Here is a 27922-nt window from a genome sequence, read left to right as displayed (position 1 = left end):
CTCCTGTCTTCCACTGCCTCCCGCAGTTTGGTCAAACTCACGTTGGCCACTTCAAGAACACTGTCCCACCATCTCGTCCTCCGTCATCCCCTTCTCCTTCTTTCCCAACATCGGGGTCTTTTCCAGGGAGTCTTCTCTTCTCATGAGGTGGCCAAAGTCTTGGAGCCTCAGCTTCAGGATCTGTCCTTCCAGTGAGCACTCAGGGCTGATTTCCTTCAGAATGGAGAGGTTGGATCTCCTTGCAGTCCATGGGACTCTCAAGAGTCTCCTCCAGCACCAGAATTCAAAAGCATCCATTCTTTGGCGATTAGCCTTCTTGATGGTCCAGCTCTCACTTCCATACATCACTACTGGGAAAACCAGAGCTTTAACTATACGGACCTTTGTTGGCAAGGTGATGTCTCTGCTTTTTAAGATGCTGTCTAGGTTTGTCATTGCTTTTCTCCCAAGACCCCTAGCACAGTTATTATATGGGGCACAGATCTGGACAGGCGCTCACCTTGGAGTTACGGAAGCTGTCCAGTCAAAGTTATTCAGGCAAATTTTATCTGTCCCGCCCTGTGTCCCAAACACATCATTGCGCCTAGACACTAATCTTCCCTCGGCAGAATGACGGATCTGCCGTAGGACACTCAACTCTTGGCTTCGCCTAAACTCAAATCCCTCCGGTCTAAAATCCCTAGTGCCGCAAGATCCCAAAGGCGCCTGGACTAAAATTGTCTTTCAAAAACTTCACTCCTCCACAAAGATAAAAAACTCTGGGTTTTCCTACTGGTTTCCCCGAGTAAAAGCAGTCAAAATCTGTGCCAACTACTTGGTGGAGATCACTGATCCCACCCTTCGGAGAGCTTTCACTATGGTACGGTTTCAAACATTGCCAACTGCATATCTGACCGGTAGATTCACAAAAACCCCAGTAGAACATCGTTTATGTCCTTGTCTTATGAAAACTAAAGAGGATCTTACACACTACCTCCTCTATTGCCCCATCTACTCGGGCTTTAGAGACGCATTGCTGCAAATTATACCCAACTCTATAACTAATCCTGAAGATAGAGTAAAATTCTTGTTAGTTGATGCAAACCCATGTATTACCCATGTGGTAGCGGTTTTTGTGATGAAGGCCATGAAAGCCAGGGAAAGATTTATGGATGACAATGTAAAGACCCCTTCACCGTCTGTTTAACTCGTTCCTTGTTTTCCCTCTCTTTCTATTTTGTGGGATGAAGGTTTTGTTGGCATAGTATCTAATGAATTTTAATATTTTTAACTATTGTTGTGTTGATGTTTGTGTACAGGCATGGTCCTCACAATAAACGGATTTGTTGTTAAACTTCACTCTTGTGGTTTATCCCCGCAACAGCTACTCACTTTGGGTTTTAGTAAAGCAAACAGTCTAATTTGCCAGCGCCTAAATGATCTTGAGCGTCAGAACAACTTGGCCACAATAAGGAAATTTTGCCCAAGGCATGACTGGTTTCCACCTTCCCATTTTGACTCTCCGGCACCCTCTCTGCATAACTGAGCAATTCCAAAATATAGACACGTTTTTACTCTCGTAAGATTGAATATCTTGCCCTCGGCTGGACTTGAGGGACGATTCCAACAGATTCCACATGAAAAACAGGCTGGACAATGGGGGTGGAGATGCTCCTTCAGGTCTACTGGGCTGTTTAGGCTTTCAAGGTCAGCACCAACACTTTGAATTGTGCCCAGAAACGTCCTGGGAGCCAATGTAGGTCTTTCAGGACCAGTGTTATATGGTCTTGGCAGCTGCTCCCAGTCAGCAGTCTAGCTGCCGCATTCTGGATTAGTTGTAGTTTCCGGGTCACCTTCAAAGGGAGCCCCACGGGGAGCGCATGGCAGGAGTCCAAGCGGGAGATAATCAGAGCATGCACCACTCTGGCAAGACAGTCCACGGACAGGGAGGGTCTCATCCTGCGTACCAGATGGAGCTGCCCTGGACACAGAACTGACCTGTGCCTCCATGGACAGCTGTGAGTCCAAAATGACCCCCAGGCTGCGCACCTGGTCCTTCAGGGGGACAGTTGCCCCATTCAGGACCAGGGAGTCCTGAGAAAGAAGATAACGTTTCTCACCCTATAAGAGGAGAGAACCTATTGCAATCCTTATTTATTTGAGTCCCCCCCCCCATTTTTAAAATTAGTTTTCCATAAAAAAATTTAAACTGACAAACAAATAAATAAACAAACAAACATACATCTCAGCTGTAATTAAACCAAACTTCATAACATTGTTAAGTGACTTCCTCGTATCCCCCTGGTTGAATTTCAGTGTATATCATTTTAACCTAAATTCTTAAAAATTTAACTTAATCACTTAACATCTTTCTTTCTTTACAATTCAACTTTAAACGTGTTAGTTCATCACATTATGTATTTAAATCCTCAGCCTGTCTGGTACTTGCAAGCTTTCCAGTTAAGCTAATTTAACTAAATAGCCTTTAAATCTTATTTCTTTGAGTTTAAAGGGGATCGCGGGGAAAATATTACAGGTGGGTACCGGCCCGTTTCTGTCGCTCCACCGATTGACGTGGATTCCCCTCCCAACCTGCTTTTTGCTAGATTCCTGCGCGTCCTCAACCGCTCCCTCCCGCTGTTCATGACGTTGGCGTGGATCTACTCGGTCGCGATGATCATCAAGGGGGTGGTCCACGAGAAGGAAGCCCGTTTGAAGGAGACGATGAAAATCATGGGGCTCGGCAGCGGTACCCTGTGGTTCAGTTGGTTCCTGAGCAGTTTTATCCCTTTCCTGGCCAGCGCCGCTTTGCTGGTCCTCATCCTCAAGGTGAGCGTCTTCCTGTGGGAATAATAATAATAATAATAATAATAATAATAATAATAATTTATTATTTATACCCCGCCCATCTGGCTGGGCTTCCCCAGCCACTCTGGGCGGCTTCCAAAAGAATATTAAAACACTATAATACATCAAACATTAAAAGCTTCCCTAAACGGGGCTGCCTTCAGATGTCTTCTAAAAGCCTGGTAGTTGTTGTTCTCTTTGACATCTGGTGGGAGGGTGTTCCACAGGGAGGGCGCCACCACCGAGAAGGCCCTCTGCCTGCTTCCCTGTAACTTAGCTTCTCGCAGTGAGGGAACTGCCAGAAGGCCCTCGGAGCTGGACCTCAGTGTCCGGGTAAAACGATGGGGGTGGAGACGCTCCTTCAGGTATACTGGACCGAGGCCGTTTAGGGCTTTCAAGGTCAGCACCAACACTTTGAATTGTGCTCGGAAACGTACTGGGAGCCAATGCAGGTCTCTCAGGACCGGTGTTATATGGTCTCGGCGGAACAGAAGAGACGACACAGTCTTTTACAAAAGTATAAAAAGAGTTTACTCACATTCTGTTCTCAATCAGATCCCAGAAGGCAGACTTAGGCTTAATGAAGTAATATACATTTGGAATCTATCTTATAAGAAGACAGTCCCTTTGTCCTCTCTTGGCTGGGAGCCAAGAGGGCATCTTTCGCTCAGTAGATGTTGTGTCTTTGATGCATGTGGTGAAAGAGAGAGAGATGTGCTTTTGTCATTACCTGCACAGGTGAGGCCACACCCACGTCTGGTCACATGTAGAGGAAGTCTGTCCCAGCCCAGAAGGGAAGTTTACCTGCTGGCTGGACAAACATCCCTCCCCATGTCTAAACATGTACACTCTAGGAATGTTGTACTTGACTGCTGTTGTGTTTCACATCCCACACTTTCCCCCACCCTGGCTCTTTGCCGCTCATCCGCCGGGGCATGTGCAGAGCGCCCCATTCGGGTTACAACTTTTCGACTTCAAACAACAACGACGTTACGGTCAGAATTTGCAGCAAGTGTTTTCCATAGTGTTTCCCCCTATTTCCCCTAACATAATGTCGCAATGTATGGTTGCATAAGTTTTGTTTAAACTAAAGCAAAAGGTCTGGAGAACCGTCATTTAAACAAAACTTGATACGTTCCCTAGTTCATCTTTGCTTTCTTAATCTTGCAAAAAAACCCACAACCCTCCCCTGCAATCTTTCCCTTTAACTGACTAAACTTTGTTCTTCATAACACCTGTATTGAAGCTGCTAGGGACGCGGGTGGCGCTGTGGGTTAAACCACAGAGCCTAGGACTTGCCGATCGGAAGGTCGGCGGTTCGAATCCCCGCAACGGGGTGAGCTCCCATTGCTCGGTCCCTGCTCCTGCCAACCTAGCAGTTCGAAAGCACGTCAAAGCGCAAGTAGATAAATAGGTACCACTCCGGCGGGAAGGTAAATGGCATTTCTGTGCGCTGCTCTGGGTCGCCAGAAGCGGCTTAGTCCTGCTGGCCACGTGACCCAGAAGCTGTATGCCGGCTCCCTCGGCCAGTAAAGCGAGATGAGCGCCGCAACCCCAGAGTCGGCCACGACTGGACCTAATGGTCACCGGTCCCTTTACCTTTATTGAAGCTGCTGCATGGAACTGTACTATAAGCTCGTAGTCTTTTTAAATTAATAAAAATTGTGCTCTAATGGAAAAAAACACAACAACAGCACAACAACGACGAAAAGCGATTTCCCGTATCGTAAAGTGAGGAGCTTTTGCTACTGACACGACTGCAGGGCGATTTCTGGGCGCCGGGCAGGCGGCGGAGGTTTCCCATCGAGCCAGCTGAATCGCTGCAGTCCTCCTCGTTGTTAAATGGATTGTTTTATTTCAAAGAGTTGAGAGGGGGGCACCCAGGGGTCATCCAGCCCAACCCCGCTGCCATTTAGGAATCCCAGCTAAATCATCTGCATTTGAGCAAATGTTAGCCATTTTTGACAGGTTTTCCTTTCTGCTTTCTCTTTCTTCCAGGTGGGGGACATCCTTCCCTACAGCGACCCCGCCGTGGTCTTCCTTTTCCTGGCCACTTTCGCCGTGGCGACCATTTCCCAGTGTTTCCTCATCAGCACTCTGTTCTCCAGAGCCAACCTGGCCTCGGCTTGCGGCGGGATCATCTACTTTTCGTTTTACCTGCCCTACGTCCTCTGCGTGGCTTGGCGAGAGCGGATCACCTTCCCGTTGCGGATCTTTGTGGTGAGAGGATCTCTTCCCCGTCTGTTCCACCGTCTCCAAAAAACCCCTCACTTTCCTTCATTCCAAAACCACCCCTGTTGTTGTTTAGTCGTTTAGTCGTCTCCGCCTCTTTGTGACCCCCTGGACCAGAGCACGCCAGGCCCTCCTGTCTTCCACTGCCTCCCACAGTTTGGTCAAACTCCTGCTGGCAGCTTCGAGAACACTGTCCCACCATCTGGTCCTCTGTCGTCCCCTTCTCCTTGCGCCCTCCATCTCTCCCAACATCAGGGTCTTTTCCAGGGAGTCTTCTCTTCTCATGAGGTGGCCAAAGTCTTGGAGCCTCAGCTTCAGGATCTGTCCTTCCAGTGAGCACTCAGGGCTGATTTCCTTCAGAATGGAGAGTTTGATCTTCTTGCAGTCCATGGGACTCTCAAGAGTCTCCTCCAGCACCAGAATTCAAAAGCATCCATTCTTCGGTGATCAGCCTTCTTGATGGTCCAGCTCTCACTTCCATACATCACGACTGGGAAAACCAGAGCTTGAACTAGACGGACCTTTGTTGGCAAGGTGATGTCTCTGCTTTTTAAGATGCCCTCTTGTTGTTTAAATGATGAGGCATCTCTCTATTTTTTAAAATTTCATTATCCTAAACAACATTGGATACAGTCAGAGAAGCGGACACGGAGCAATGGATCCAAACTACAAGAGAGAAGATTCCACCTAAACATTGGGAAGAACTTCCTGACAGTAAGAGCTGTTTGACAGTGGAATTTGCTGCCAGGGAGTGTGGTGGAGTCTCCTACTTTGGAGGTCTTTAAGCAGAGGCTTGACAACCATATGTCAGGAGTGCTCTGATGGTGTTTCCTGCTTGGCAGGGGGTTGGACTCGATGGCCCTTGGGGTCTCTTCCAACTCTAGGATTCTATGATACGTTCTAGCCTTGCTTCTCCAACATCCTAAATGCAGGCCCCACCCTCTGGAAATTAACAGACATGTGTTAGTCAAATTACTGTATTTTAATATTTTGCTGGAAGCCGCCCAGGGTAGCTGGGGAAACCCAGCCAGATGGGCAGGGTATAAAAAATAAATTACTACAGTGGTACCTCGGGTTAAGTACTTAATTCGTTGCAGAGGTCCGTACTTAACCTGAAGCTGTTCTTAACCTGAAGCACCACTTTAGCTAATGGGGCCTCCTGCTGCCGCCGGAGCCCGATTTCTGTTCTCATCCTGAAGCAAAGTTCTCAACCTGAAGCACTATTTCTGGGTTAGCGGAGTCTGTAACCTGAAGCGTATGTAACCCGAGGTACCACTGTATTATTATTATTACTATATTATTATTATTGTCATTCATTCCAGTGGATCAGCGTGATTCGCACTGGGTACCAGTCCAGCTTTTTAAGCATTCTCTCCCCGCCCCATCTCTCCCTCACGACAGAGCCTCTTGTCGCCCGTCGCCTTTGGTTTCGGCTGCGAATATTTCTCCCTCTACGAGGAGCAGGGCTTGGGCATCCAGTGGTACAACTTGAACTCGAGCCCTGTGGAAGGCGACCGGTACACCTTTGCCACATCGGGCGGGTTGCTTCTCCTGGACGCCGTCCTCTACGGACTGGCCACGTGGTACATCGAAGGCGTATTCCCAGGTAAGCGACGCACCTCCGTTCTCGCAAGGCGGCGAGAATTTCAACGCAGTCATGGAACTTTGAAGTGTCAGGCATAGCCCTAATGGCTTTAGCCAAAATGTAGCAGAGTTTTCCTGCACAGCGAAGAAGCTAGTTGAGGTGGAAATGACTAGTCAGCTAGACTCAGAATAACTATTTACAGGATTTATTAAAAGGGGGAAAAAACAGCAGAGTTTCTGCATACAAAACAAAGCAAATAAATCCTTTCTTTCTATCTCTCTCTTAACCATACACAGCACTCCTACTCCTTCAACACACCTAACCCCAAACTGTGCTAGCATTCCTAGATAACAGAGTTGAGTGCTGGTCGTTAACCAATCAGTGTAAATAGTTTCTAGGTCAAGCAGACCTTGGCTTTCTGCCAAGAGTAAATTGACACTGCCTTGAGTTAATTGCGCGAAGCCAGAATCTGTAAGTTTTCATGAGAATCAATTAACAGAAACTGAACAATCCGCGAGTGTAGTTTTTGCAGGTCGATCACGTAGGGTTGCCATATGTCCTCTTTTCCCAGGACATGCCCTCCCTTTCAGGATTAAAATTTCTGTACAAGACTTTACTGATGGTAGGGTGAGCGTTGCTCCCAGAACAGGGAGGAAGGAGTCAAATGACACCAAGGTTGATTCCGAGAAAGAGTTTATTCTGCTCTCCGGATAGCAGAAGGCCCGTGCGTGGTCAGTCCACAGCAAGTCCAAAGAAATGAGAAAATTCATGCAGTATATATATCCTCCAGGCACCCCCTTCCCCAGGAATCCAGCTACGGCAGCTTATACACGCAGGTTGACATCACATATGTTCCTGCTCCGGTATTTTTAACCATGAAAGGGTGTTCCGCTTCCTGTATTCTTGACCATGTAAGGGTATTCCTGTTCCGGCACTCTTATCTTGGGGTAAGAAGGTCACCAACTCTCCTGGCGCTGTTCCCGGACTACGCTTGTGTGTCAGAGTGTGGTCAGGATGTAAGATAAGATCCAGACGTGCCATCCCTGCTCCACTGGAACAGTCAAGGCCACTCATTGCCGTCATGGACTGATAAAGGAGAGCACTTTGTTTATACAGCTGGTTTCCTTTTATGCATTTGCTCAACAGCTCAAGTTAATGCATTTTAGAAATGCTCCCTTGGAGAAGGAAAAATGCGGGTTTTGGATTCTGACTGCACAGAAACCCATTCCTTCAAAAGGGAGAAAAAAAGAAAGTTAAGAACATTGCTACTAGCAATGGATCACAGCTTCTAAAGCCTACATATATTTAGAATGAGAGGCGATCTGTAGTTAAAAGCAGAAGTCATGTCCTCGTTTTTTCGCTCTTCAAAATTTGGCAACTCTGATTTTTGTCGCCACCCCAGTTTACTGTTCCTGCTTGTGTTCCAGGCCAATATGGGATCCCCAAGCCGTGGAATTTTCCATTCCAAAAGAGTTACTGGTTCGGAGAGGCCTTGGCTGATCGCTCCCCTCGCCCCATCCCTACAAATTCTCTCAACTCGGCCGAAGGTAAAGCCTGCAGGGCCTTTTTGGCGTGGCCCCTTTGCCTATTTTCTCCTTTGGAGGGCAGCCTCCCCCAGCCTGTGCGGCAACCGTATCTCTCGATGCTTTGTTGGAGCTCAGAAAACAAGGGAACAAAACTTGAAAGCCCTTTTAGCCTCTTGTCTTCGTGGTCTCGGACGACAGGGAAGCAAAAGCTGTCTGGTCCCTTGAATCAGAAAAACGCTGTGTCCTTTGAGACTAGTATCTATACTTTTAACATGCCACCCCAAACTTTATTGGGATTTATAAAGCGCTGTGGGTTAAACCACAGAGCCTAGGACTTGCTGATCAGAAGGTCGGCGGTTCGAATCCCCGCAACAGGGTGAGCTCCCGTTGCTTGGTCCCTGCTCCTGCCCACCTAGCAGTTTGAAAGCACGTCAAAGTGCAAGTAGATAAATAGGTACTGCTCCGGCGGGAAGGTAAACGGCGTTTCCGTGCGCTGCTCTGGTTCACCAGAAGCAGCTTAGTCCTGCTGGCCACATGACCCGGAAGCTGTACGCCGGCTCCCTCGGCCCGAAAGCGAGATGAGTGCCGCAACCCCATAGTCGCCTTTGAGTGGACTTAACTGTCCAGGGGTCCTTTACCTTAGGGAAGCGGGTGGCACTGTGGTCCAAACCACCAAGCCTCTTGGGCTTGCCAATCGGAAGATCGGCGGTTCGAATCCCTGTGACGGGGTAAGTTCCCGTTGCTTTGTCCCTGCTCCTGCCAAGCTAGCAGTTCGAAAGCACACCAGCGCAAGTAGATGAATAGGTACCGCTCTGGCGGGAAGGTACCGTATTTTTCGCACCATAGGACGCACCGGACAATAGGATGCACCTTGTTTTAGAGGGGGGAGAACAAGTAAAAAAAATTCTCCCCCTCTCTGCCCAGCGCCCCTTCAGCGAAGCGGCAGGAGGCGCTGCGCAGAGAGGGGGAGAATTTCCCCCCTCTTGTTTTCCCCCTCTAAAACAAGGTGCCGTTTAAGGTGCGTTCAGTCGCCTTCAGGCAGCTACCTTGGAAGCCTGGAGAGCGAGAGGGGTCGGTGCGCACCGACCCCTCTCGCTCTCCAGGCTTCAGGTTCCTTTCGACCTGCTCTTTGGGGCTGGCGGGGGGAAGCCCACCACCAGCCCCAAAGAGCAGGTCGGGGAGCAGCGGAAAGGCGCGCAGCAGAGAGGCTGCTGCCATAGCCGCGCGTCACCTCCCCAGCCAGGAGAGGGTCGCGGGGCTATGGCGTCTTCGCTCCATAGGACGCACACACATTTCCCCTTCATTTTTGAAGGGGGAAAAATGCGTCCTATAGAGCGAAAAATACGGTAAATGGCGTTTCCATGCACTCTGGTTTCCGCCATGCGCCAGAAGCGATTCAGTCCTGCTGGCCACATGACCCGGGAATCTGTCTGCGGACAAACGCCGGCTCCCTCGGCCTGAAAGCAAGATGAGCACCGCAACTCAATAGTCGCCTTTGACTGGACTTAACCGTCCAGGGGTCCTTTACCTTTCCTGTGCTTTGAGGATGCGTCTCGTGAATGGAACAGAACAAATGCACATTTGCGCACAGCTTTCTGACCCCGTGGCTCGTTTCCCTGCAGTGATCGTGGAGGACGCTCCTGCCCACCTAAAGGTGGGGGTTTCGATCCGTAACCTGGTGAAGATCTATCGCAGCGGTGGGAAGATTGCCGTCAACGGACTGAGCCTCGACTTCTACGAGGGCCAGATCACATCCTTCCTGGGGCACAATGGGGCCGGAAAGACGACCACGATGTAAGTTGAGCCGGGAATATGTTGACCTGGAGGTTAGTTTCTGTTTATTTTCCAAAGTTGGGGAACTTTTAGCCCTCCAGTGGTTGCCGAACGACATCAGTCGAGGAAGCACATTCCTGCTAAAAATGGTCTCTGCGTGAACACCTTTGTTCTCTTCTCATTATTTTTATTTACCGTATTTTTCGCTCTATAAGTTGCACCAGACCATAAGACGCACCTGGTTTTTGGAGGAGGAAAACAAGAAAAAAAATATTCTGAATCCCAGAAGCCAGAACAGCAAGAGGGATCGCTGCCTCTTGCTGTTCTGGCTTCTGGGATAGCTGCGCAGCCTGCATTCGCTCCATAACACACACACACACATTTCCCCTTACTTTTTAGGAGGGAAAAAGTCAGTCTTCTACAGCAAAAGATAAGGTATCTCATAACGATTATACACTGCTTTTTAAACAAACAAACATACCCAAAGCAGTTAACAAAAGATAAAGCAATAACCTGTTCCGCAAACATTTTATTTCTTTTTTTCTTACTTAATTTTTATTACATTTTCTGTTTTGCAATTTGGAATAGTCATTTAAACATCCTTAAAGTATCAGGTGACTTCCCTTCTCTTTCCACGCTTCATTTTGTGTGTCATAAATCCCTACATATTTTACAAAAACGAAACCATTCGACATTCCCTTATTGCATCCATCAAAACTTACTTACACTGTTGAATTTATCTTAATGTTTTCAAGAGAAACGTTTTATTTCTTTAGCCAAATCGTTTTTTAATTGATATTCAGAATCGTAACGAATCAGCCGTAAATTAAAAAGAAATCTAACGCAATCTTTCCAAAAATCGGCTTCTGTTTCTGTTCCCCTTGTCACTGCATAGTTTTCCCGGTTATTTCTAATTCACATTCCGTTCCCTGTAATCAACCTTATTTTGCAATAATATAAAGGAAATGTTTTCAATTAAAAACGAAACATTTAGTAGATATAAACCGCTTTGAGACTTCCCAACCTGCCCCCTTACAATCGAGCGGCATATAAATGTTATGAAATAAATATGCAATAAATTCAGCAATGTACTGAACCATCTAAGTAACAGGATGGCCTTTTCTAAACAATGACGACTTTAGCAGGTGCACCTCTAACAATTCGTTTTCAAATGCACCCATTTCCTTGACCCGTGGGTAGGCAAACTAAGGCCCGGGGGCCGGATCCGGCCCAATCGCCTTCTCAATCCGGCCTGTGGACGGTCTGGGAATCAGCATGTTTTTACATGAGTAGAACGTGTCCTTTTATTTAAAATGCATCTCTGGGTTATTTGTGGGGCATAGGAATTCGTTCGTATGTATTTTTTTTCAAAATATAGTCCGGCCCCCCACAAGGTCTGAGGGACAGGGGACCGGCCCCCTGCTGAAAAAGTTTGCTGACCTTTTAAGGACGACTTGTTGCACAACAGCTGGGAGCTAAGTTTGGGTACCGAATCGATCATTTCTCCCCGCCTCTTTGCGACATCTCAGGTCCATCCTGACCGGCTTGCTGCCCCCCAGTTCCGGGACGGCGTATGTGATGGGGAGGGACATCTGCTCCGACATGGACATCATCCGGAGAACGATGGGGGTCTGTCCTCAACACAACGTCCTCTTCGACATGTAACTTGCTTATTTTCTCGTCTGTTTGTCTCTTTGGTTTCGGGCGTAAAATCACACAAAAACAAACCCGCCCAGCGGCCCCCAGTTTTAAGGATAGGGTGTTAATCTGCCTGGTTAGAGAAAAAACGTTTTCACCTGATGCCTAAAATTGGCGACGCGGGTGGCGCTGTAAGTCTAGGACTTGCCGATCAGAGTCGAACAGAGTCTAGGGCTTGCCAATCAGAAGGTTGGCGGTTTGAATCCCTGCAATGCCGGGGTGAGCTCCCGTTGCTCGGTCCCTGCTCCTGCCCACCTAGCAGTTCGAAAGCACGTCAAAATGCAAGTAGATAAATAGGTACCGCTCCAGCGGGAAGGTCAAAACACAATAACCTATTAAACATTAAAGCTTCCCTAAACAGGGATGCCTTCAGGTGTCTTCTAAAAGTTTGGTAGTTATTTTTCTCTTTGACATCTGGCGGGAGGGTGTTCCACAGGGCAGGCGCCACCACCAAGAATGCCCTCTGCCTGCTTCCCTGTAACTTGGCTTCTCACAGGGAGGGGACCGCCAGAAGGCCCTTGGGAGATGGACCTCAATGTCCGGGATGAACGATGGCGGTGGAGACGCTCCTTCAGGTATACTGGACCTGATTTTAGGGTCCAGGTCGGTTCATACAGGGATGTTCTGAGCCATTTAAAGCTTTATCAGTCCAATCCAGTCCTTGGAATTGGGCTCGGAAACTTATTCATAGCTAGTGCAGGATCGGTGCAATAGGCTCAAGCTGTCTTGCCGTCCGGTGAGCAATCTGGCCGCTGATTTCTGCACCAGCTGATGTTTCCGAATCGTCTTTGACAACTAATAATACAATACAATAACCTATGAAACATTAAAATCTTCCCTAAACAGGGCTGCCTTTAGATGTCTTCTAAAAGTTTAGATGCCTTCTAAAAGTTAGGGACGCGGGTGGTGCTGTGGGTTAAACCACAGAGCCTAGGACTTGCCCATCAGAAGGTCGGCGGTTTGAATACCCGCAATGATGGGGTGAGCTCCCGTTGCTCGGTCCCTGCTCCTGCCAACCTAGCAGTTCGAAAGGACGTCAAAGTGCAAGTGGATAAATAGGTACCACTCCGGCGGGAAGGTAAAAGGCGTTTCCGTGCGCTGCTCTGGTTCGCCAGAAGCGGCTTGGTCCTGCTGGCCACATGACCCGGAAGCTGTACGCCGGCTTCCTTGGCTAATAAAGCGAGATGAGCACCGCAACCCCAGAGTCGGCCACGACTGGACCTAATGGTCAGGGGTCCCTTTACCTTTACCTTTAAAAGTTTGGTAGTTATTTTTCTCTTTGACAAATAATAATTTATTATTCAGAGGCATCCCTACGTAGAACGCATTGCCATAATGCAACACATTGTCATTTATCCCGGCAAATAGACAGTATACAGAGAAGCTGAAGCACTTCTCTTCCAGCGCAGAGGTTTGATCTAATGGCGTTTTCACCTCAAAGTATTTAGCATCCTCGGGGTCTTGACGTCTTCTCTCTCTCTTTACCGCAACCTTCCCAAAAAACTCGCCGTCCCCCTCCAGCCTGACCGTGGAAGAGCATATCTGGTTTTACGGCCGCCTCAAGGGCCTCTCTGGAGAGCAAGTCCGGGAAGAGATGGAACAGATCATCCAGGATGTGGGTCTGCCCCACAAGAGGCGAGATCAGACCAAGAACCTGTCAGGTGAGTTTTGGGGTCATAGGATATGGGGGAGAAGGAGGGGGGTCCTAAGGCAAGAGGAATGAACAGGGTCCATCCCCTCCAGCGTTTCTCCCCTGAAAATAGGGACGTCCTATTCCATCCCCTCCAACGTTTCTCCCCTGAAAATAGGGACGTCCTCTTCCATCCCCTCCAACATTTCTCCCCTGAAAAGAGGGACATCCTCTTCCATCCCCTCCAACGTTTCTCCCCTGAAAATAGGGACGTCCTATTCCATCCCCTCCAACGTTTCTCCCCTGAAAATAGGGACGTCCTATTCCATCCCCTCCAACGTTTCTCTCTTGAAAATAGGGACGTCCTATTCCATCCCCTCCAACGTTTCTCCCCTGAAAATAGGGACGTCCTATTCCATCCCCTCCAACGTTTTACCTTTCCAGGAGGCATGCAACGCAAACTGTCTGTGGCCATCGCTTTCGTGGGGGGTTCCAAAGTGGTGATCTTGGACGAGCCGACGGCCGGTGTCGACCCCTACTCTCGCCGTGGCATATGGGACCTCCTGCTCAAATACCGTACAGGTCTGAGTTGTGGGGTTTTTATTTGGAGGACGGGGGGCGGTTTTCTTTGTGCATTTGGACACACAGGATCAAACCACCTCCCCGATTAATTTTATGCAGGTATTTTTAAGAATCTGCCCTGGAAGAACTTATATTTCTGTTCTGAGAGTCTGTAGAGCCTTGGGGGAGGCCACTCTTAGAATCGCAGAATTAAAGAATGGTAGCGATGGAGGGACCGCCAGGGGTCATCCAGTCCAACCCCCTGTAACACAGGAATCTCAGCTAAAGCATCCATGACAGATGGCCTTCCAACCTCTGCTTAAAAACCTCCAAGGAAGGAGAGTCTACAATCTCCCGTGGGAGACCGTTCGACAGTCCTAACACCTCTTACTGTCAGAAAGCTCTTCCTGATGTTTACCAAAAAGGATGAACCGAAAACTATTAGCAAAAACTATTTACAGTGGTGCCCCGCAAGACGAATGCCTCGCAAGACGGAAAACTCACTAGACGAAAGAGTTTTCCGTTTTGGAGGTGCTTCGCAAAACGAATTTCCTATGGGCTTGCTTCGCAAGACGACAATGTCTTGCGTGTTCCTGCTGGGTTTTTTTCCTCCCCCCCCCCTTTTCTAAGCCGCTAAGCCGCTTATCAGCTGATCCGATCAGCAGATAAGCCGCTAAAAGCTGCTAATAGCGCTAATCCTTCAATGGGCTTGCTTCGCAAGACGAAAAAACCGTTAGACGAAGAGAATCACAGAACGGATTCTTTTCGTCTTGCGAGGCACCACTGTAAAATCAATTGAAAACACACCAGCATTCAATCAATCCGTAGATTTATATTGTTTACAGCCAGTGGCCATCACAAGACAATATAAGCAACAAAGCACACAACTGTAAAACGAAAATTATGAAAGCAGAAGAAAGTATGAGATGATCAGACCCCCCCCCGACCTCAGAACATGGGAAGATACTGCCAGTTTTTTTTATAATTTGGCATAATATTTGGACTGTTTGATTATTGAATAACATGTATATAGTGGTATCTCGGGTTAAGTACTTAATTCGTTCCGTACTTAACCTGAAGCACCACTTTAGCTAATGGGGCCTCTTGCTGCCGCCGCGCCACCGGAGCACGATTTCTGTTCTCATCCTGAAGCAAAGTTCTTAACCTGAAGCACTATTTCTGGGTTAGCGGAGTCTGTAACCTGAAGCGTATGTAACCCGAGGTACCACTGTAATTTGGAATGCTTAGTATGGTTTGATTGGAAATTTTAATACATAGTACAGTGAATGCTCGGGTTGCAAACGTGATCCGTGCGGCAGGCACATTCGCAACCTGCAACTTCGCAACCTGCAGTGCCATGTCTGCGCACGCGCGCGTTGCGATTCGGTGCTTCTGTACATGTGCAAAGCGCCAAAATCTGGAAGTAACCCGTCCTGGTACTTCCGGGTTTGGCGCGGTGTACAACCCGAAATCGCGCAACCCAAAGCGTCTGTAACCCAAGGTATAGGTAAAGGTAAAGGGACCCCTGACCATTAGGTCCAGTCGTGGCCGACTCTGGGGTTGCGGCGCTCATCTCGCTTTACTGGCCGAGGGAGCCGGCGTACAGCTTCCGGGTCATGTGGCCAGCAGGACTAAGCCGCTTCTGGCGAACCAGAGCAGCGCACGGAAACGCTGTTTACCTTCCCACTGGAGTGGTACCTATTTATCTACTTGCACTTTGACGTCCTTTCGAACTGCTAGGTTGGCAGGAGCAGGGACGGAGCAACGGGAGCTCACCCCGTCATTTCGGGGATTCGAACCGCCGACCTTCTGATCGGCAAGCCCTAGGCTCTGTGGTTTAACCCACAGCGCTACCTGTGTCCCTAACCCAAGGTATGACTGTATTTTTTAAAAAAGAGAGGAAAGGTGCGTTTTTGCGAATCTGACCCGCGTCTCCCCTCTTTCCCTGCCGACTCCAGGCCGGACGGTCATCCTGTCGACGCATTACATGGACGAAGCCGACCTCCTGGGCGACCGGGTGGCCATCATCTCCCAGGGACGCCTCTGCTGCTGCGGATCCTCGCTCTTCCTCAAGACCAAGCTGGGCACAGGATACTACCTGACGCTGGTGAAGAGGGAGGCGGGCAGGGGGCGCCACTCGGCGGGGGTCAACGGGGTGGTGCCCCCCGCCGGCAAAAAGGTAAACTTGAGCGAAAAACCCCAAAACAGGACAGTGGTTTTCTCTGAAAGGAGAGCTTTCAGTTTATTGGGGATATGTGGGGTGATCGGGGAGGGGGGTCACTGGTGGGGGGGGGACGACGCACGTCACGCTCCTTAATTGGGCTTTCTTTTTCTTTTTTTGAAATAGAATTTATTAGTTTTATAATGACAACAAAATATTATCATTATTATTATTAATTTATTTATACAAGCACAAAGTTGGAAAGGAACCGCGCTTAAGTCTGGCCCCTGCTCAAGGCAATGATCCTGTCAAAGTGGCCGTGCATCCTCAGTAATAATAATAATAATAATAATAATAATAATAATAATAATAATAATAATTTCTTATTTATACAAACCCAGAGTTGGAAAGGAATCACGCTTAAGTCTGAGCCCCACTTAAGGCAAGGATCCTGTCAAGGTGGCCGGCCATTAATAATAATAATAATAATAATAATAATAATAATAATAATAATTGTTATTGTTATTATTATTATTTATTATTATTATTATTTATATCCCGGCCATCTGGCTGGGTTTCCCCAGCCACTCCGGGCGGCTTCCAACAAAATACTAAAATGCAATACTCTGTTAAACATTAAAAGCATCCCTAAACAGGGCTGCCTTCAGATGTCTTCTAAATATTTTAATATTCTGTTGGAAGCCGCCCAGAGTGGCTGGGGAAACCCAGCCAGATGGGAGGGGTATAAATAATAAATTATTATATTATTATAACCATCACAAACAAAAATTCAAATAATAAATCTTAACTCAGCTGACTTCCTTCCACTCCCCCTCTTGGCTCCGTTTTTCTTTCCTCATTCACGCACGTCCATAAAGCCCCTTATATTCTTAGCAATCAAAATTTAAAACCTTTTTATCTGTCTTAATACAAGAGACTTAAAAAAATTCTACGGGTGTCAAACTCACTGTTCCTTTCAACTCCTCCTCTCCAGGTGGACAGCGACTCAGAAAGAAGTTGCGACACCGGTCTGGGCAGTGAGCAGAACAGCGAGGGCACAGGTGCGAATCCTGCCAAAGCACCGTATTCGAATCCTGCCAAAGCACCATATGCCGGCGACAGGCGCAGATGGGGAATCCGCCGGGCTCGGGGGGTGGGGGGTGGGGGAAATGACTGCCGTCAAACCTTTCTTTCTTTCTTTTTTTAATAAATAACTTTTATTAATTTTCCAACATGCATTTATAATATCCAACCTAAATTTATCACATATTTGCTCTTTTGGACTTCCTTCAGCCTCTCTAACAATCATCCATTATTCAATTTTTTAATTACACATTTCCTAATTTTTATATTGCATTTTATATACCTTCACTCTCTTATTTTTCTTCAACACAATATTCCTCAAACATTCACAGAGCTTCTTGAAATCCCACTAGTGTTATTTGCTCATCACATATACATTTCAAATAATCTGAAAATTTCCCCCAATCTTCGACGAACTTTTGGTCTCGTAGATATCTGATCTTCTAGTTCTGCATAGTCCATCAGTTTCATTCTCCATTCTTCTAACGTCGGTAGTTGTTCCTGTTTCCATCTTTGGGCCAGTAGTATTGTCGCTGCAGTTACTGCATATTGGAAAAGTTTACAGTCCTTTCTATTTATCTCATTTCCTACTATTCCTAAAAGAAAGGCCTCTGGTTTCTTAACAAATGTATATTTCAACATCTTTTTCAACTCATTATAGATCAATTCCCAGAAGCCTTTCACCTTCTTGCAATCCCACCACATATGGTAAAATGTTCCCTCTTTTTCTTTCCAACCTTTCAGTGTTGTGTGTTTCCCCCGTTTTTGTGCAGATGTGCCCCAGCTGACGGCTGTGATCCAAAATTTGGTCCCCGGGTCTCGACTGGTGGAGGATGTCTGCCAGGAAGTCCTATACGTCCTCCCGTACAGCGGGGCCAAAGATGGCACCTTTGGGGAGCTGTTCCGGGAGTTGGACGCCCGCCTTGCGGAACTGGGGATCTCGGGGTACGGGATTTCGGACACCAGCCTGGAAGAGGTTCGTAAACGAGAAAAAGGAAAACTGAACAATCAGAACGGCAGGCTAATAATATAAAAAGGTAAAGGGACCCCTGACCATTAGGTCCGGTCGTGGCCGACTCTGGGGTTGCAGCGCTCATCTCGCTTTATTGGCCAAGGGAGCCGGCGTACAGCTTCCGGGTCATGTGGCCAGCAGGACTAAGCTGCTTCTGGCGAACCAGAGCGGCGCACGGAAACGCCGTTTACCTTCCCGCCGGAGCGGTACCTATTTATCTACTTGCACTTTGACGTGCTTTTGAACTGCTAGGTTGGCAGGAGCAGGGACCGAGCAACGGGAGCTCACCCCGTCATTGCGGGGATTCGAACCGCCGACCTTCTGATCGGCAAGTCCTAGGCCAGTGGTGCCCAAACTTTTTTCAAGGAGGGCCCGATTTGACGAAGTGAAGGGCTGTGAGGGCCAACCAAAGTTGTTGCGCTTTTTTTAGGATTAAAATTGTTGAGCTTTTTTTTTTTTTTTTAGGGTTGAAGTTGTTGAGGTTTTTTTTTGAGGATTTTACCCCATAAGCTGCCAACACAACTGTCCTAGGCTTCGATTAGGATGGTAGACTTGGAAAGGGATCCCCCGGGGTTACTCTAGTGAGTAAAAGAGAATAAAAGGTGAAGGCTGGCGGCGGCTACACGGGCCAGATGACGAGGTCTGGCGGGCTGAATTCGGCCCGCGGGCCTTGTCTTTGACACCCGTGTCCTAGGCTCTGTGGTTTAACCCACAGCGCCACCTGCATTCCACTAATAATATAATTTAATAATATAATAATAATATAATAGAACGGCAGGCTAATAATATAATTACAATACAGTGGAACCTTGGATTGCGGATATAATCCGTGACGGAGGCACATCCACAAACCGCAGCGCCGCGATTTGGCGCTTCTGCGCATGCACAAGAGCAAATCAGCACTGCTGCGCGAGCGGCGAGACCCGGAAGTTGGAGAGGGGGGAATGGAGGAGGGACCCTCTGTTTTAAAGCGCAACTTTGCTTTTTCTTCCAGATATTCTTGAAAGTGGCAGAAGACACCAATGTCGACGTCGCAGGTAAGGTGAAGGTCAGCTGTCTTGTCTATCTGTCAGTGGAACAACAACAAAAAAATTCACAACTCTGCCCGAATTTTCGGTTTTGGGAATATTCGTTTTTTCCAAATTTTTTCCAACTGGGTTATATTTTCTTTCTCCCCCGGGCAGGAGACATGGAGACGGCCCCTGCCGACCTCAGAACGTCTACACCGGCCTCTGGTTACACCCTGCGGACGCTAAGCGAGGATTCGGAAGTGGCGGATGCTGAGCCCGGTGAGTGCCGGAAGGTTCCGGAAAAAGTAAGTGCCGGAAGGTTCCGGAGAAAGTCGGTTTTGTACTGCCCTCGGCTTGGGCACCAGAGGATATCTGCCACGGTTCCGGTCCGCACCGAGGCGGGATTGCTGCCCTCCGGTTGGGGTGGAAACTTGTCTGCAACGCCAATGGCTTTGTGTTTCTGGAACCGGTGCACCGCTAGGGCTTGGCCAACCGTTTTTGTGTCCGAAGCTCGTCCTACTCTCGAGTAGGACCCTGGCAGAGACACATGCCCGACTGGCATGTTCTCTCCCTCCTGGTTGATCGTTCGGCAGCTTCGAAACCACTGGTTCCACTCCTTCCTCCTGGGCCGTGTTCAGAAAGTGGTGGTGGGGAATGAGTGTTTGGACCCCTGGGCTCTCACTTGTGGGGTGCCTCAGGGCTCCGTCCTCTCCCCCATGCTTTTAATATCTACATTAAGCCACTGGGAGAGATCATCAGGGGGTTTGGGCTGGTTGTTCACCGGTATGCGGATGATACCCAGCTCTACCTCTCCTTTAAATCAGAACCAGTGAAGATCCTGTGTGAGTGTCTGGAGGCGGTTGGAGGATGGATGGCAGCTAACAGATTGAGGTTGAATCCTGACAAGACAGAAGGACTGTTTTTGGGGGACAGGAGGCGGGCAGGTATTGGGGACTCCTTGGTCCTGAATGGGGTCACTGTGCGCCTGAAGGACCAGGTGTGCAGCCTGGGAGTCATTTTGGACTCACAGCTGTCCATGGAGGCGCAGGTCAATTCTGTGTCCAGGGCAGCTCCATCTGGTACGCAGGATGAGACCCTCCCTGCCCGCAAACTGTCTGGCCAGAGTGGTGCATGCTCTGGTTATCTCCCGCTTGGACTACTGCCATGCGCTCTCCGTGGGGCTGCCTTTGAAGGTGACGCGGAAACTGCAACTAATCCAGAATGCGGCAGCTAGACTGGGGACTGGGAGTGACCGCCGAGACCACATAACACCGGTCTTGAAAGACCTACACTGGCTCCCAATACGTTTCCGAGCACAATTCAAAGTGTTGGTGCTGACATTGAAATCCCTAACTGGCCTAGTAGACCTGAAGGAGCGTCTCCACCTCCATCGTTCTGCCCGGACACTGAGGTCCAGCCAGCGCTGAGGGCCTTCTGGCGGTTCCCTCATTGCGAGAAGCCAAGCTACAGGGAACCAGGCAGAGGGCCTTCTCGGTGGTGGCGCCCTCCCTGTGGAACTCCCTCCCACCAGATGTCAAAGAGAAAAATAACTACCAGACTTTTACAAGACATCTGAAGGCAGCCCTGTTTAGGGAAGCTTTTAATGTTTAACAGGTTATTTTATTTTAGTGATCTGTTGGAAGCTGCCCAGAGTGGCTGGGGAAACCCAGCCAGATGGGCAGGGTATAAATAATAAATTATTATTATTATTATTATTATTATTATTATTATTATTATTATTATTATTATTCTGCCCAAACATCGCAGCGACCGATGCCAACAGACATCAGCACACTTAGGGATCTGCAGAGTCTGTGCAGTTTGCGTGACAGACCTCAGCATTTTGGCTAATCTACTTTATTTACATATAAACAGAAGTGGAGCACTGCAACATGGCTCCCTCTCTCTCTCTAGCATCAGACAGCAAAGAGTAAAAAAGAACAAAGTACAATAGTTCCACTTCACAGAACACAAAAATCCTGTCTCCATCACTTTCCATTCTGTGGAGTCAAAACATACGCCGTCATGCGATAGACAAAAATCCCATGATTGCAATCGCGGAGCAGGAATTCTAACAATTTCCCCCCCAACAGCGGGCACAGTTTTCTTTTTGAGAGAGTCACAAAAGGGCCAGCGTAGAGGAGGAGTGGCGTCGTACAAAATGGCTGCCATGGAAGGGGAGTGGCGTCACACACAATGGCTGCCATAGAGCAGGTGTGGCGTCATGCAAAATGGCTGCCATGGAGGTAACCTGGCATCACATAAAATGGCTGCCATGGAGGGGGAGTGGCGTCATACAAAATGGCTGCCATAGAGTAAGTGTGGTGTCGTTCAAAATGGCTGCCATGGAGGTAGCCTGGCATTGCACCAAATGGCTGCCATAGAGTGACTGTGGAATCACACAAAATGGCTGCCATACAGCAGTTGTGGCGTCATGCAAGATGGCTGTCATGGAAGGGGAATTGGCATCACACAAAATGGTGCCATAGAGCAGGTGTGTGGTCATGCAAAATAGCTGCCATGGAGGTAACCTGGCATCACACAAAATGGCTGCTACTGAGTTAGCCTGGCATTGCACCGAATGGCTGCCATAGAGCGGGTGTGGAAACACACAAAATGGCTGCCATGCAGGGAGAGTGGTGTCACACAAAATGGCTGCCATACAGCAGTTGTGGCATTACGCAAAATAGCTGCCATGGAGGTAACCTGGCATCTCACAAAATGGTTGCCATTGAGGTAGCCTGGCATCTCACAAAATGGTTGCCATTGAGGTAGCCTGGCATTGCACAAAATGGTTGCCATTGAGGTAGCCTGGCATTGCACCAAATGGCTGCTGTAGAGCGGGTGTGGAATCACACAAGATGGCTGCCATGGAAGGGAGATGGCATTACACAAAATGGCGCCATAGAGCAGGTGTGGCGTCATGCAAAATAGCTGCCAAGGAGGTAACCTGGCATTGCACCAAATGGCTGCCAGAGAGCTGGTGTGGAATCACACAAAATGGCGCCATGGAGGAGGTGTGGCTTCACGCAAAATAGCTGCCATGGAGGTAACCTGGCATCGCACAAAATGGTTGCCACAGAGATAACCTGGCATTGCACCAAATGGCTGCCCTAGAGCAGGTGTCGAATCGCACAAAATAATGTGTCATGGAGGGGGAATTGGCACCACACAAAATGGCGTCACACAGAATAGATTGGGGAGCTGGAATGAGAACGGCTTTTCTGTTTCCCCCTTGCTTCTCGACATACAGGAAGTCCTGGGTGCGAATCCTGGAGGGAAGGGCTTGAGATGCATCTAACTTCTTCCTTCTATTCTTTCTCCCTCTCTCCCTTTCTCTCCTTCCTTCCTCCACCTTTACGCTTAAGTCAAAGGACGCCAGAAAGGTAAAAAAATCATCACGGATTTAACTTGTTCATCTTTTTTGTGCCACTCCAACAATAAATTATACATTTCAGACAAATTTTGAACTGACAACTCCGTTTCCAGTTTGGTTTTAGGTTGCATTTTAATGTTTCAGTCTTTTAATTTTGTTTCCATTCAACTTATTTGTATTATTGCTTGTTGTATTATTGCTGAGCCCGACCTTGGCTGGGGAGGGCGGGGTATAAATAAAAATTATTATTATTATTATGGGATTTTTTTCCGGATTTTCGGCATCACGGCTTCCCTCTCTCCCTTCTTTCCGGCAGCGGAAGAAGCCAAGGAGACGGACCTCTTGAGGGGCATGGGGGTACAAGCCTCCCGCCAGCTGACGGACTGGGCGCTGGTGCGCCAACAACTCCGCGCCCTCTTCACCAAGCGCCTTCTGTACGCCCGCAGGAGCACCAGGGGATTCCTTGCGCAAGTATAACGCCCGTCTCCTCTTCCGTCCGGGTTCGGAGGAGGTTGGGGGGCTGAGGGGTCTCTCTCGGGGGTTGGCCTGCATAGAACTGGAAGGGGGACCCCGAAGGTCATCCATCCCAACCCCCTTGCGAGGCTAAAGCCTGCCGGCGCTTCCGTGCGACCGAACTGGAATAGCTCTCCATCTTCGGAGTCCGTCCAGGCTCTCCTCCGACGGCGGTTAACGAGCCGAGCCTTTAACGAGACTTCAGGCACGCTCCCCCATTAAACAAAAAACATGCAATGGAATTAAGGGTGAGGATTTGCTGAGCTAAATATTTGAAATTGGAACGCAGAAAGGGGAGGTATGAGGAGGTCGGTGAAGTAAGTTTTATGAAAATAAGGATTGGAAACTATACTTGTTTATTTTTGTTTGTGTTTGTTTGTATTGTGGTGTTTGATTATATAATTTGCGAAAATATTTTGAAATATCTTTCAAAAGCAAAAAAAAAAAAAATGCAATGGAGTCACGAATAATAGAAGCCGATCAAGGTAGCATGAACAAAATTAGAAAATGCAGTCCGTCGGTAACGACGTGGCAAACAAGCCTTTCGACAGTCGCAATCCCCTAATAATAATAATAATAATAATAATAATAATAATAATAATAATAATACTTTTATTTATACCCTGCCCTCCCCGGCCAGAGCCGGGCTCAGGGCAGCTAACAGCAGTAAAACTACAGTAAAAACATAATAGGGGGAAAAAACCCAATTTAAAATACAGGTTAAAATGCAATTTAAAGAGCAGCCTTCAAACGTTGAACAGTTTTTTCCGGATAACAAACTGTTCTGATAGTAACCCTTCACCAGCTGGTGACAGTGTAAAACAAAACCCATTATATTCAAATGCAATATAATTACAGAAATGACAATCCTGTATATATAACCAATAATGCATTGCAGATAAATGGTCCTAACAGGTACATCATGTAGCCTGTTGATTGTTCAAGTCTACTCTGGTCGGCAGCTGCGTATTCCTGCCTTGACCGCGGGGTTGGTCTAGATGACCGCTGGGGGTCCCTTCGAACTCCACGATTCTACAATTCGCCTGCCACTGATCTGCCCACTCCCTCCTTTTTGCAGATTGTGCTTCCGGCGGTCTTCGTCTGCATCGCCCTCCTCTTCAGCCTCATCGTTCCCCCTTTCGGCAAGTACCCCCCTCTGCGCCTCGAACCCTGGATGTACGGACCTCAATATACCTTCTTCAGGTGCGTCTCAGAACCAGGGCTGCATTTAGGTTTGATGAGGCCCTCAGCTCCTGAAGGTAACGGGGCCCTTTATATGTCCAGCTGTCCTTTGCCAAAAACAAATGGTCGCTGTTTTTTTGTGTTGAATGCATGCTATATGGTAATTTAAGGACCTAACAGGTATCTGAAGCCATTTGCACATCGCAAAATAGGTATTTTATCAAAGTACAGTGGTACCTCGGGTTAAGTACTTAATTCGTTCCAGAGGTCCGTACTTAACCTGAAACTGTTCTTAACCTGAAGCACCACTTTAGCTAATGGGGCCTCCTGCTGCCGCTGCACAATTTCTGTTCTCATCCTGAAGCAAAGCTCTTAACCCGAGGTACTATTTCTGGGTTAGCGGAGTCTGTAACCTGAAGCGTATGTAACCCAAGGTAGCACTCTAATTCTTGAGATTAAATACAATTAAGTATATTAATAGTGAAATATAATTAAGAAGTATATTAATAGTGAAATACAATTAAGAAACATATTAATAGTGAGATAATTATTAAGTTCTAACTTAAAATGGGACGCGGGTGGCGCTGTGGGTTAAACCACAGAGCCCAGGACTTGCCGATCATAAGGTCAGCGGTTCGAATCCCCGCGATGACGGGGTGAGCTCCCGTTGCTCGGTCCCTGCTCCTGCCCACCTAGCAGTTCAAAAGCACGTCAAAGTGCAAGTAGATAAATAGGTACCGCTCCGGCGGGAAGGTAAACGGCGTTTCCGTGCGCTGCTCTGGTTCGCCAGAAGCGGCTTAGTCCTGCTGGCCACATGACCCGGAAGCTGTACGCCGGCTCCCTCGGCCAGTAAAGTGAGATGAGTGCCGCAACCCCAGAGTCGGCCACGACTGGACCTAATGGTCAGGGGTCCCTTTACCTAAATTAATAGTGAAATACAATTAAGAAGCATATTAATAGTGAGATAATTATTAAGCTCTAACTTTATCCATAGCAAAATAATGCAAACACCTTGACATTGACAAAAGCTCCTTTAGAAACACAATTTGCAAAGACTCATCATCTAATCCAAACACTTGAGGGACGATGCCAACAGATCCCACACGAAAAACGTCCCTGTGGAGACGGCCGTCGCGAATCGGTGGCACATGCCCTTCTGGCTTGCTCTCTTTATAAAGACTTGATGAATGAGATTATCACCCCTCCTATATCGTCCATCCCGGGTCGCCCAGCCCCTGCCCCAGGGTCCTCTCTCTTGGCAGATCAAGATGAGCAGGTGACGGCAAAGGTGGCAAGGTTTTTCGCTGGAGCAATCAGAATAAGGTCCACCATTTGACCATTGATTCAAAACCCCAAAATGTATTTTATATACCGTATTTTTCGTCCCATAGGGCGCACCAGCCCATAGGACGCACCTAGCTTTTTGGGGGGGAAATAAAGGGGGAAAAAATTATCCCCGAGCTTCCCCCGACCCCAGCCCCCAGAACAGGCTGCTATCCACAAGCCTAGGGCGCCCGGCGGGAAGTCGCGCCAGTCTCCCCAGGCTTGCGGATATTTGTTGCCCGAGCTTGTGGGGCTGGCAGCCTCCAAACCAGGTTGGGGAATAGCGGGAAGGCGCGCTCCGCCTCCCCGCTGTCCCCCGAGGTTGTGGGGCTGCCCGATACCAGCACGAGGCCCGGGGTGCGCTGTGCAGCACGCCCCAGGCTTCGGGAAGCAGGCTGCTATCCGCAACCTTGGGAGCCCGACGGGAACTCCCGCCGCGCTCCAAAGGCTTGCAGATAGCTTCCTGAAGCCTGGAGAGCGAGAGGGGTCGGTGCGCACCGACCCCTCTCGGTCTCCAGGCTTCAGCGAAAGCCTGCATTCACCCCATAGGACGCACACACATTTCCCCTTCATATTTGAAGGGGGGAAAGTGCGTCCTATAGGGCGAAAAATACAGTAATTGACTTTTTAGTTCTATTCTTTGTATATCGTATTGTTGTTTTATCGCTTTGGCCGACGGCTGATGCAAACAAAGATTCATTCATTCATTCTCCCCGCCGCTCAGTGACGATTCCCTGGGCGATGTGGTCTCCTCCCGGCTCCTCGAATCTCTCCTGCGTGAACCTGGCTTTGGGACCAAGTGCGTGAGGGATCTTCCGGATCTGTGAGTAGCCTTTAAACCAGGCATAGATTTAATATGCTTCCTGGATCCTGAATCCATAACCACCTTGGCCTGTGGGTTTGTTTTTTATAATAATGTTTATTGGTTTTTCTCAATATTTTCCATCATAACAACAATCTTACTTTAATACGTTTCCCTCGATGATAGTAAGAGGAAGATATTTAGCTCCCCTAGAATCAGAGCGTCTCTGCAAACGTAGTAAACAGGAACCTGATACTTCGGAGCACATTTTATTTTCTTGTGATTTTGGCATTTACGCCAGAAGACAATTATTAGAGGCCTTAAAACTCAATAGGTTCGATTCCATACTACCAACTGTTCTCGGACAGGAATAATCAAATTACTTTAATAGCGGCTGAGTTTTTGAGTGCTGTCCATGTAGAAAGACTGGGCCATTATAGAGAGATTTAGCGGTTCTTAATTGATCGGTGATGCGGTAGTGTTGTAATGTATTCTTTATGCAAATTGATTTTCTCCGGAGTTAAACATCTCATCTTGTTATGTTGAGCTCGTATTTTGTACAATTTGCATATGGTTTGATAATGTGTGGTTTGCTATGCCTAATAAAGGATATTTATTTATTAAACCTGGGACGCGGGTGGCGCTGTGGGTTAAACCACAGAGCCTAGGGCTTCCCGATCAGAAGGTCGGTGGTTCGAATCCCCGCAATGACGGGGTGAGCTCCCGTTGCTCGGTCCCTGCTCCTTCCAACCTAGCAGTTCGAAAGCACACCAGCACAAGTAGATAAGTAGGTACCACTCCGGCAGGAAGGTAAACGGCGTTTCCGTGCACTGCTCTGGTTCGCCAGAAGCGGCTTAGTCCTGCTGGCCACATGACCCGGAAGCTGTACGCCGGCTCCCTCGGCCAGTAAAGCGAGATGAGCGCCGCAACCCCAGAGTCGGCCGCGACTGGACCTAATGGTCAGGGGTCCCTTTACCTTTACCTTTATTTATTAAACCAGGCATAGGCAAACTCGGCCCGCAAGATGTTTTGGGACTACAATTCCCATCATCCCTGACCACTGGTCCTGTTAGCTAGGGATGATTTGAGGGGGTCCCCCAAGTTGATGGTCATTGCCATTCAAATGGTGTGTGTGTGCTCTGCCCTGTGATTATGTGGGGTGCGGCTTACCTGACCCCCCACCTCAATATTTTATTCAAATGGGCACCCCTGGGGTCCCTAACCTGGGGCCACATCTCCCCATAACCTGCTGCTTGCCTTGAGGGCTCCAGGAAGGCTCCTTGCCCGTCGGTAGCGCCCCACGAACGAGGCTTCGTGACCCCGGAAGTGTCGCCGGCGCTGGCTTTGTTTTTCGAGAACGGCAACTGGACTTCGGCCAACCCATCCCCGGACTGCGTGTGCAGCTCCCGGAAGTCCCGGAAGATGCTCCCGGATTGCCCCGAAGCGGCCGGGGGGCTCCCCCCTCCTCAGGTAACGCTTGACACCCCTCACCCCACTTTAATGAAAAGCCAATGTTAAGTTGTTGTTTAGTCGTTTAGTGGTGTCCGCCTCTTTGTGACCCCCTGGACCAGAACACGCCAGGCCCTCCTGTCTTCCACTCCCTCCCGCAGTTTGGTCAAACTCATGCTG

The 27922-nt window shown here is 48.5% G+C and overlaps 1 protein-coding gene across 1 annotated transcript in view; it reads left to right on the top strand.

Moving 5' to 3' along the window:
* LOC308577404 (phospholipid-transporting ATPase ABCA1-like) overlaps positions 1-27922 on the top strand; it is a 76572-nt gene that overhangs the window by 24370 nt on the left and 24280 nt on the right. Inside the window, exons 15-31 of the mRNA XM_081177519.1 lie at positions 2586-2808; positions 4825-5046; positions 6460-6664; positions 8071-8190; positions 9792-9963; positions 11472-11603; positions 13162-13301; positions 13715-13852; positions 15790-16010; positions 16987-17053; positions 17849-18051; positions 19082-19124; positions 19272-19376; positions 22790-22944; positions 24065-24189; positions 26216-26314; positions 27565-27763. Coding sequence (XP_081033645.1) covers positions 2586-2808; positions 4825-5046; positions 6460-6664; positions 8071-8190; positions 9792-9963; positions 11472-11603; positions 13162-13301; positions 13715-13852; positions 15790-16010; positions 16987-17053; positions 17849-18051; positions 19082-19124; positions 19272-19376; positions 22790-22944; positions 24065-24189; positions 26216-26314; positions 27565-27763 — 2569 coding nt within the window. The remainder of the gene's footprint in view (positions 1-2585; positions 2809-4824; positions 5047-6459; positions 6665-8070; positions 8191-9791; positions 9964-11471; positions 11604-13161; positions 13302-13714; positions 13853-15789; positions 16011-16986; positions 17054-17848; positions 18052-19081; positions 19125-19271; positions 19377-22789; positions 22945-24064; positions 24190-26215; positions 26315-27564; positions 27764-27922) is intronic.

This window comes from Podarcis bocagei (genome assembly GCF_964188305.1).
Source record: "Podarcis bocagei genome assembly, chromosome: 18".
In the NCBI taxonomy this organism is placed as follows: Eukaryota; Metazoa; Chordata; class Lepidosauria; order Squamata; family Lacertidae; genus Podarcis; species Podarcis bocagei.
Note: the sequence above shows the minus strand (reverse complement) of the source record. Positions and strands in the feature narration are given on the sequence as shown.